Below are 11,179 nucleotides of genomic sequence, written 5' to 3' on the forward strand. Positions count from 1 at the left end.
ATTTAACGGAGGACAACGCACACGCAAGCAAAAACTGACCAAATATTAGTGCTGAAACATTCAATCAATTGGCAGAAAATTAACTGATTAAAAATTGAAGTTATTTATGAAGCAATAACGCCGAACATTCATTGCTTCCGTCCTCGCCAGTTTAAGGATTTGCTGATTTTCACTATCACTATGAATTAAATACTCTGGTTTTGGACTGTCGGTCAGGCAAAACAAGCTATTTAAAGATGCTCCCCTGGGCTGTGTGTAATGGTGATGATCCATCCAACAAACCATCCAACATTTCCACATTAATGATAGATTTAACCTTTAAAAATCCACCCTGACTGTCTCACTGCAGCCGGGCCAGACCTTCTTCCTCCTCGCCGTGACTCCACATATAGTGCCTCGTTCCTCGGATTACATAACGAATCCCTAAGCAGATGGGTGAGGTCAGATCACAGGGTGTTTGTGGCAAGTCGGAGCAGAGCACTGCCTTAAGAAGAGATGTGGTGGGACCCTGTGAATTCCATTGTTTTCCGCATCGAGCCGGGAACCACAGAGCGCTTACATTATGCTCATGTCAGCTATTGATTCTGCAGGCTGGGGAACAACAGAAGACATATTCTCTCCTCGCTGTCCTCCCCCTCCTTTCCTCCCTCATCAGTATGCTCCAAGGAGCCGAGGCTCCCATCACGCCATCTTTGCTCCCCATCTCTAGCCGGCCTCATGGTCAGCAAACTCATCCGACTGACTCTGACAGCGTGGAAGCTCACTTTAACTTTACAGGCACTTACTTAGAGCCGGTCTGCATGTTTCCTGAAGACGTACTGGGGCAACATAACGACCACCACCTCCCATTCGACCCTATCAAGATATTAGTTGTGTGGCTGGGACTCCTAACTCAACCTCTGCCTCTCCATAGCTCATTTGTTCATCAAATTGTACAAAATAATGCAGTGACTGAGATATTTACCTCGCAGCTGTCCTTGGAGATTGTCATTAATAGGAGCTTTTAGAGTCTACTTCTGTCTAATTATCTTTAACCTCAAAGACTCTGAAAGAGCACTCTCAATAATGTGCTGCCCAGCATCCCCCCCCCTTCCCTCTCTCTTTCTCATTCATTTAATTTCTTGTTTTTCTCTCTTCACCCGTACTGATCAAGCCAATCTCCTTAAGCCGTTTTTTGGTTTGTGTGATATGCATCAAATCACTATCACGATATTAATAAGAATATTTGTCTAATAGTTTGTTTATATGTATGCCAACAAAAGGAAAAACTTGAATAAAATGCTTTCAAACAGCACACAAGCAGTCACTGAATGGTTTGATCAGTATGAAAATGATGTGGCCCAGTGCCTTACTGAGGCAGTTCATGCTGGTTGTTCCTTCAATTTGAAGGCAAAAAGATCCAATTGCAATGAACTCTCTAACAAAATTCTTAACAGCTGTAAATAAAACCTCAATAACCAATTGTTAGTTTTTCATTTCAGTTTACTTGGAAGTTAATAAAACTAAAGCATGACATGTATGTAGCATCCGATCCTAGTGTTTGTTGCTTTGTTCAAATTACGCAATTGTTGCGCACAATTGTTTCACTGGGACAGCTTTTAAAAAAAGATTTTTTTTTAATCTTTCAGACACCACAGGATAGGTTTAAATGACTGTATTTAGAAAGTCTTCCCGTGCAGCTAAAGTCACAGAACTTGAATTCTTCTAATCCTAGTGGAGATCCCAGGGGTTAAAGTTACCAAAGATACCAAATATACCAGACTGAATTTTGGGGGAATGTGTTTTGAAAATACGCACAAGACAAGAATATTTTCATGTATAACGGAAGAACAGTGCAGCCATAAAAAAATCATGTAGAACTCCTTACATTCACAAGGAAGATATTTATGTGTGTGTCACTGATCATTCCAGAGAAAGTCTAAAAGTTTTATGTGTGTGTACTCGGCAGGCGGGGGCATCGTCCATGTGGGCGTCATGCTGTGGGCTGCTGAACGAGGTGATGGGCACAGGCACAGTGCGGGCACAGCAGCCGGGGTTTGGAGCAGGGGCAGGGCCCTTCCGCTTCGCCCCCAGCGCTGGGTACTCCACTTACCCCCCCACCAGCTCAGGGAGCGCCGGACAGCTGTGCAAGGCCTGCGGACTGGCCTTCTCCGTCTTCAGACGCAAGGTAAACAAGAGCTGTGTTGGCCGTGATGAGTTCGGTACTAGCTGATGATGGGTGGAGACAGTAAGAGAGATTTACCAAAAGACCATAAGAGTGGCTTTTGTATGATTTAGCCAATGAAATCCAATTCTTATCTGCTTAACTTTACATGAATGACTACAGATTGCCTGGTGTAAGTGCTATATAAAAATAAACTTGCAGAGACTGGAAACTTGAGTAATCTTTCACAGTCAACATTAGTCAGCTTTTTCTTTTTTTAATGTCTGAATTATGTAATCATTGCGTGCAGTTGTGAGCAGGGACTCCATGGTGCATTCAAGGAAACACTGGCATTCATAATTACTAAGTCCCCTCCTGAAGTGATACCTTTTCAATGCAAAAACCTCAGAAATAACATTGATTTGTTCCACGCTGACGTGTAAAAAGTGTCATTTCAACATGAACCAAACTGATCATCTACATCGTTTAGTTTGTCTTTCGGGGTTCTAGCACGTTTATTTCATCTCTGTTAACACAGGATAGGTTGGCTTAGCATATGTGCTATTTCACAGCAATGCACTGTTAACAGATAATAGAAATAGAATATTGGGAGCAGACAGGCATTAACATAACAGAATAACAGCTAGTAAACAAGACACAGGGTCACTTAAGGCCATCACAGGTAGGTAGAGGGTTAGGGTTTGGATAATGTAATAAACTGTGTAGGAAAACTTATTTGAAGCAAGTTTAAAGCTAATTTTCTTGCTGTACTGAAATAAACCAACAGCATCTGTCTTGAAGTCAGTGGTGGAAAGTAACTAAGTACATTCACTCAAGTACAATGACATACTTGAGTATTTCTAATTTATGTTATCTTATACTTCTATTATTACTCCACTATATGTAGCTGTTAACAATAGTTACTACCTTTCACATTAAGACTTCATGTAAACATCATAAAATAAGCTTTTAAAACACACTGATTTGTAGACGATTAAACCAGTGGTTTCCACCCTGTTTGGCCTGCGGCTCTTTACAGTGTGTTTTGGGAATCCTTATTGTCATTTCAGAAATTTACTCATTGTAAGCAGGGGTGTGATTTTGACCCTAAACTTCTTAGATGGTTTCATTTGAATGGCAGAAAAGATAAGATCAGCTACTCTCTACACTATACCAGCATATCCTATCCTGGATGGTCATTGGGGGGGTGCTGGAGCAGATTCGTGTTGGCTTTGGGGAGAGGCAGGGTGCACACTGGACAGCTTGTCAGTCAATCACATGGCATAATCTAATTATGTCATATGTCATCGGGCCATTTTAAGTAGACTTTCTTGATAACAGTATAATATAAAATTATAATGGAGTATTTTCACACTAAAGGATCTGAATAGCCTACTTCTTCTACAGCTGCTTGGAGTGTAGGTTGACTTAAAGACACGGGGTTTGTTTTGGAAAATGGTCGGCAGCCTTGCAAATCAGACTTGTAGTTAAGGTGCAAAAAATGTAAAATCACCAGCATGCCCCTTTTTAAGGAAGATGGGCCTTTCATAATCATTCTGGCATTTCCAGGGTCTTTGTACAGCTGAAGAGTTTAATGACGGAGTATATCTGTCTGGCAGGCAGACGCACTGAGACACTGATGGAAACGCTGCAGCGCCCGGCTACCTCTTTGCTCGCTGCTTCAGATCACCGCATATCGTCATCCACACACCAGTTGTCTCTCTGATGGCAGGTCGACTCCCTGGACGCACACATTTGTGTGTCATTCTGATATTTTCGTTGTATGAAAAAAAGACATGGCGGGGGATTAACAACAACCAGCTGAGGAAAAATATCTGTTGCAGTGGAAATGTGCTTCTGGTGGACCAGAGCACATTTGTGCACAAGTGATAAGAAAATGTTTACAGCCGGGGCTGACCTGCTTTCCTGTCTATTTGAAGTGTCAATCTACTCAGCTCCTCTTTATCTGGAGACTGTGTTCAGCCATTAAAATGTCAAACATCACCAGTAGCTACAGATAGCTTGTTTCTCTTTTCTTTACTCTTTCGCAGAAAATAACTGAGCACACACAGGATATTTCAAATCCAACTTTGTAGGTTTGTTGCAGGTTAATAAAGTTTCTCTTTGTCATGGGGATACACTGAAAGACAGCCAACTATTGGAAAATCACTGTTTGGGATGGTAACAGCAATGTTACCACCGTTAGTGTTTAATCGATGCCGTTTGCTAAGAATAATTAATTTAAAGGAAATCATTTTGTGAAATGACGACAAAATACGATCATGTTAGTAGAAACTTCAGCTTCAATGAGTTTGCTTCCCTCATTTGGCCCATTTTTCAGAGCTCTAATCTGTGAAAACCTTTTATAGTAGATTTATTCATCAAAAGTGACTTGGAGGATAAATATTTTAATATGCTAACAGAAGCCAGACATCAGGGCCTATTTGGAAGCGATGAAAAATAGAGTTTCTTAAATGATGGTGTTGTCAGACGAAAAAGAATAGCTGATCACATCACGTCTCAATCTCTTCTTCCTTCAACAGCACATTTGCTGTGATTGTAAGAAGAGTTTCTGCGCGCTCTGCTCGGTGCTTCAGGAGAACCTGCGCTGCTGCACGACCTGCCACCTGCTGCGCGGCACGGCCTTCCAGAGGCCGCGGCTCATGCAGCTCCGAGTGAAAGACCTGCGCCAGTACCTGCTGCTGCGCAACATCCCCACCGACACGTGCAGGGAGAAAGAGGACCTGGTGGACCTGGTGCTTTGTCATCAGGGGACGAGGGAAAGCGCGAGACCGGTGGTGGAGGAAGAGGACGAGGAGGAGGATGAGGAAGAGGACACACGTGAGGAGGACGAGGAGGAGGAGGAGGAGGAGGACGAGGAGGAGGAGGATGAGGAGGAGGAGGAAGATGAAGGGGGAGATGACACAGACAGTCTGCACTCGCTCCCCCACTCACGCGCCGCCTCGCCCCCCTCCGCCACGCGCTCCACCTCTGAACAGTCGGTCCTCTCCGCCTCTCAGGGAGACGTGCTCAGCCCAAGTGACAGCTCAGGGACCACCAGCCAGGTTTGTCAACACGCGCACACGTGGAAACACACAGCTGATGTTCTCTGCCGCACACACACACACACACACATTCACTCATTCACTCATTTGCATATGCCATACTTCTTTCACATCTGTCCTCATTCTGTCTGAGATAATTGATTTCAAAGCAAAAATCTACTTATTTCCAAAGTTTCAGTTTGACTTCTTCCTTTCAACTGCCCGACAAACAAACGCCCTCTCGTGCACATCTTTAGATTTCAGATTCTTTCATTAATTCTATTTCATGCTTAGTTCTTTCCTCTGTGCTGTCTTCTGTGTTCTTATGGTCTTGTGGCGTTTTGTTGTGAATGAAGTGCTTCTCCTTCACAGTTTACTACATTTCAGGATTTTTTCCCTTCATTGATATTTAAAAAAAACTGGTTCAGTGTTCAGCAGAACTTGTGCACGTGTGTGTGTGTGTGTGTGTGCAGAACCCTCAGACCAGCCAGCAACGCAGCTTAAGCCCTTTGCCTTTTTTAGGTCGGTTACATAGGCTGAGTCTGTTACGTAACAGGTTGAGAACTCCCCACAGCATCACAGCTGCAGCCAAACAACAGAAACATTATAGTACATCTTTTCTCTCATCCCCCCCCCCCATTGATAATCTCTTTTTTTTTCCTCCTCTTAGTTTGTGGTTTTAATTCTTGGAGTCTTTTATGTAATATGTGCCTTGAGAGTATTTACTGAAACATAAAATGATGTTAAAAAGAGGGCAGCAGATATTAGAGATATTAGATTATCCTCCTTCCGTAGTTACTCAGCTGTTCAGTTTCTGCAGCGAGGACAGGAGTGATATGCAGTGACGTTTGTATTCCCTCTAGTTTTTTCAGTTGTCTATGTTTTTAATGCAAAACTCCAATCCAGCAGGTTGCATTAACTTTTTGTCAAAACATGAAATATTTCAAACATTTATAGCACTGCTCAGGTTGGGAATGCTCAAGCTACCTGGTTATGGTTCCATTTGTTTTTGTCAGGAGGTTTTCTCAAAAATGTAGCAACAGATTTTATTATTTGTTATAAAGTGAGTCAGGTTTTTCTTGTCTCCTTTAGCCTTTTCAGTATTTTCACACATGAACTATTGCAACAAAATGAAAGAAATCTAGCACTTGTGACCCACGATTGTGGATTTTCTAACATTATCTATGGTTGAAATGACAAATTTAGCAGCCTGTGCAGGCTTGACAGAAGTACGCTCTCTCTGAGTGCTTTCTAGTACTTTCATATGTTTGAAATGGTAGAATGAAATCTAACACAAAGTCAAAGAAATGCTGTGTTCCAGAGAGGTTCTGTACTTTGAGTGTGCCGAGGCTGCTGCCCATGTCTTCTGTCTCTGAGGAGTCTAGCCTGAGCAAAAGCATGACGTGTGGGTGAGGGCAGGCATCTAGCACCCTGACGCTGACAGATACATTATTAACGCATCATCATTCGTGGAAGATGGTGGCCTGCTGGAATGTGAGGGAGCGGAAAGAGACCAAAACAGACGGCAGGAGAGGCAGAGGTTTTCACTTTTCACATTACGGAGCAGGGACTGCGTCCAGCATGATATCACACAGTTATAGCTCGTTTCAGCTCTCTCTTTTGTCAAGCAGATAAAAGAATAATGAGATGCACAGGTTCAAAACAGTGTCTGCACTGTTCTGTGGCTCCATTTACTCTCTTTTCATCTGGCAACTCTGTGACCTCCACCCTCAGACTGTATAATTAACCCCTGAGTCAAGAGGAGTCGAGTTATTGTTTAAACATCTCTCATCTGAACAGTTACGATTTAAAGAATTAGATCACAGAGAGCTGAGCTGTGAAGTGTTTTTTTTTTTTTAATCATAGCGTTGATTGAGCTAGAAGAAATGATAAATTATAATCAGGCACAAAACATCTTGTGGTAGTGGTGAAGAATCTAATAGAACAGGTGTAAAAAGAAGAAGGATGTACTCCACACTGCTTTAGTCATGATGAATGGAGGGTGATCATCCTGTTAATGAGAAAAACAAACGTGGATCAATTTGGTATGTTTCTTGACAGTTCAGCTGCCTCAAATGTGCGATTAGGAGCTTTGGTTTTGGATTTTTGAAACCATGAAATTCAAGGTCATATTTTTACTTTGACACTCATGCTGCATGCTTAATTATTCAAACAGCATGCGCTTTAAATGGAGTGATTTGATGAGTGTTTGGCTGAGATGAGTGAGTGAAATGCTGCCATAAGAATTTAAACTAACTCATATTAACCTCAGTGTGTTGATTTCTACTCACACAGGAGCATGAGGACACTCCGACAGCGTCTCTCTTGAACCTGGAGCCCGCCGAAAATAAAATGGAGGTAAAACACTTTGTTGTTTTTATTTGCACATTCACAGAGCTGAACGGTGCTTACAGGAGAGGAACAAAGATTTGACTGACAAGGCTTTCAGGGAATGCAGACTGCGTCAGTGACCGCAGCTCTCTTTCCCGTGTGGATTGTAGGTCAGTCCGGCGACACAGAGGAGGATCAGGGCCTCGCTGTCTGATCTGGACAATGAAGAGGCGATAGAGAACCTCTCCGTCCGCCAGCTGAAAGAGATTCTCGCCAGGAACTTTGTCAATTACTCTGGCTGCTGCGAGAAGTGGGAGCTGCTGGAGCGAGTGCATCGACTCTACAGAGAAAATGAGCAGAACAGGAAATCCAGTGAGAATTTTTCACTTTTCACTTTTTTTTTTTTTTTTTTTGAAATTCCACATTTTGACCTTCAGTGTTCTGTATGATAATTTTCTTGTCTCTCCTGTTTTGTTTAGTGGAAAATGTCAGCATAACTGCAGGTAATTATTGCTGTCTTATTATCATATTTCCCACATTTAGAATATGACATTGCCTTTTAATTTGAACACTATATATTAAATCTGCATGTGAATGAAATTAGCCCCTTCCTGCTATGTGATTTCAAAAAGATCTGTTTTGAATTTCTGCTTCAACACAATGTTTTACATTAAAAGTGAAAGTCCCTGGTTCCCAAACTAATAGATTTTCTTTATTACTGCCGATTCCTATCTGTAAAGTGGTTGCATATCCTCCACCTCTCTGCAACAGTGGAGTTGGAGGTAAGATGTTTTTGTAAAAAAGCCACATCACAGCACCCTTTCCATCTCCTCCATGAACACACACTGTGCGCTGCACTGATCATCTGACAACAGCAAACAGTAAAGGCATGCTGCAGCATTTTTACCCACTTGATCCTTTATATCATCCTGCATATTATCATATTATGGTCACTTGAGTCATTATCTCCTCTCGCCCGGTCCAGTGTCTCCACGTTCTGTCTGATGTTCCTTTTCCAGTGTGCATCATCCCATTTTATTCTGAAGGACAGCCCTCTCATCCTGTCATTAATGCACTCTCCAAGAGCTTTTACCTCTTGATGAGCCATCGTATTAGTTTAGTGGCTGCATGTCTCCATCAGGTGTAATTACATTGTCAAGCTTCCTAGAGGATCTCTTGTTGACATAAAGGGCTTGAGGATCATATTAGCCTACTTAATAGTCAGACGTGTAGGGACAGCAGACAGGCTGCAGATGGATTGGCTTTATGTGAGCAGCAGGAGCCAGATTTAGGCCAGTGAGCTATCAGTCAGCATTCACACATGTAACTCCTAGAAACCAGTGCGTCGACATGGTTTGCTTTCGTGATTGTGTCCGTTGCTTTACAGCATGGGGTGCCAACTACTTTAAACACTTAACATGCTGTTTTAAATGCTTTTTTCCCCACCTCATTGGAGATCAGATACATGTATTCTTTATTACATGTATGGTTTCAAATAATCTCTAATTACTTTAATCCTGAAACTAAACCTAAAAAATGGAAATTGTGGTTGTAAGCACTGCTTTTCCCATGCATGTTTTAAACATTGCATTTGTGCAATTATGATATTACCCCTGTGCAATGCTGAACATATTAGGAACATATTTTTGTTAAACTACCACAGTCCCATAATAGGCATTAGTTACCTTGTGCTTGATTTCAGTTGTGACCTTAATGGTGTTACCACTAACTGACCACCAGCTAAAATGATCTGCAGTATAACACCAGGCAGATATCTGCTACCGCACATGTGTGCAGCTAATCTAAACATTTAGAGGTCTGGGAAACATTTTATTTAAACAGCTAAAAATCAGCTGTAGTGTTAGGATTTAAAAGACTAATTACCAAAACAGAGGTGAAAGGTGTAGTTGTGTTGATTATTCTAGTCCTCTGTGCAACATCACTGAAGTCCATACAGTTTAATGAGCCTGCAGAGAACCATTGTAACTGAAAAATAGCTTTTTACATTTTCATCCCACAGATGGTGTCAAAGCTCAGCTGGCAGCAGATGAAAACTTGTGTCGCATCTGCATGGACGCCATCATCGACTGCGTGCTGCTGGAATGTGGTCACATGGTAACCTGCACCAAATGTGGAAAGAGGATGAGCGAGTGCCCAATCTGCAGGCAGTACGTAGTGCGGGCCGTGCACGTCTTCAAGTCTTAAAACTGTGTCTGTGCGCGCCGGAGCGACCCTCAGGCGCGCATGTGGCCCGAGCCCTGAATTTATCACTGAGAATGAACTGCTGTGCATGACGTCTCGCAGGGCCCAATGCTGCAGCAGGCACGAGCAGCTTCCCGGTCTTTGAAACCAGACTGTTGCCTCTTGCCTACCACAGTTTGTCTCCCCCTCCCTTACTAACTCATGTTCCAGTCCCACTTCTCCGCCCTGGTGGACCGTCATCAGCTGCACCGGGACACTCGCCCTTTCTCTCTTTGGTGTGTTAGACACACAGCAGAAACCCCTGCCATCACTTTCTACTCTCTGTTCTCTGTTAAGGTTTTTACTCCCAGGAGAGGAAAGGAGGTGGTCTCATGTATACTTGAAGTGGATGGGGGTTGCTCTGTGTGATGAAGAGAAGCAGATTGATGAAAAATATAAGATCCCAGGGTTAGAGTCAATATGGTTTACACAGTCATGCCACATGACACCGTGTTATCTCCCTCAGTGTTCTTTAGGAAGTGCAATATAATAGAATTCAGAAAAAAAGAGACTTACATGTGTTTTTAGAAAATGTCTATTCGTTAATCCGAACAACACGTGCACCGAGTCATCGCGTCTCACACACAGGAGGGTGCAAGGTGCCAAACGTCATGCCTTTTGATATTTGGTTAAGATTTCACAGGATATGCATCTCATAACCAGCAAGCTTGGTGTGATAGTTTACTGTATTTTTCCCCCCGTTTTCTCAAATGAACCTTAGGAACTAAAGTGCACAAGAGAACGTGTGATCACTTACTGTGTGCGGAATGAGATGTGCGTTTTTATCATCTAAGATTTTGTGCACAGATGTGATTCGCTGTCGCACCACGTGCTGCACTACATTCCTGTCACATCAGAGCATGAAAGTTCATTCGCCACCTTTGAAACGGCCGTTTGACAAAAAGAAAAGGGGGCGACTCAAAGCCCACTTATTGCTTTTTTACGCTTTTAACCACATTTCACTGGCTTCATCAGCAGAGGGAGTTTGCTTAGTTGTCATGGAGATGGGTCAGCTTACCTCACATGACCTAAAGTGGTTGCACAGGATTGGCCTCATCCTTTTCCCAGAGAAAGCTAATAAGTGGGCCTTGAGTTAGGATTTCTTTGTCTGTCTGTGTCTGTTTTAAAGACCCATTCCTCTTTTACGTTTAAATAACTTCCACCAAGCAATACCATTTAGTCTCCAAGTCTACCAAGTGTCTTTCTTTGATTGTGTTGTCTGTTAATGTGTCGACTCTTTGGTAGGTAACAGGTGCTACTTCCTCTTTTCTGAGCGTAACATCAACATAACTTTTGTCATGTTGTCATGGCGTCCTTCCAAATATCCATCACACAGCGAGAGGTAGAGGAAGCCTGGTTCACTTTAACCTGTTATGCAAATGACACCTTGTTTTCTTGTCATGAGATCCAGTTAACTCAG

At 42.7% G+C, this 11,179-nt stretch overlaps 1 protein-coding gene across 1 annotated transcript; it reads left to right on the plus strand.

Annotated features, from left to right (window-relative positions):
• The first annotated feature begins 1,963 nt into the window (after nucleotides 1-1,963).
• Nucleotides 1,964-9,849, plus strand: rnf34b (ring finger protein 34b). Its single transcript, XM_070850265.1, has 7 exons — nucleotides 1,964-2,167; nucleotides 4,687-4,938; nucleotides 5,017-5,208; nucleotides 7,483-7,545; nucleotides 7,689-7,890; nucleotides 7,998-8,021; nucleotides 9,539-9,849. The coding sequence occupies exons 1-7, from the start codon at nucleotides 1,964-1,966 to the stop codon at nucleotides 9,721-9,723; spliced, it is 1,122 nt and encodes a 373-aa protein (XP_070706366.1). The 3' UTR covers nucleotides 9,724-9,849.
• The last annotated feature ends 1,330 nt before the right edge of the window (nucleotides 9,850-11,179 follow it).

Source organism: Pempheris klunzingeri, chromosome 19 (assembly GCF_042242105.1).
Source record: "Pempheris klunzingeri isolate RE-2024b chromosome 19, fPemKlu1.hap1, whole genome shotgun sequence".
In the NCBI taxonomy this organism is placed as follows: Eukaryota; Metazoa; Chordata; class Actinopteri; order Acropomatiformes; family Pempheridae; genus Pempheris; species Pempheris klunzingeri.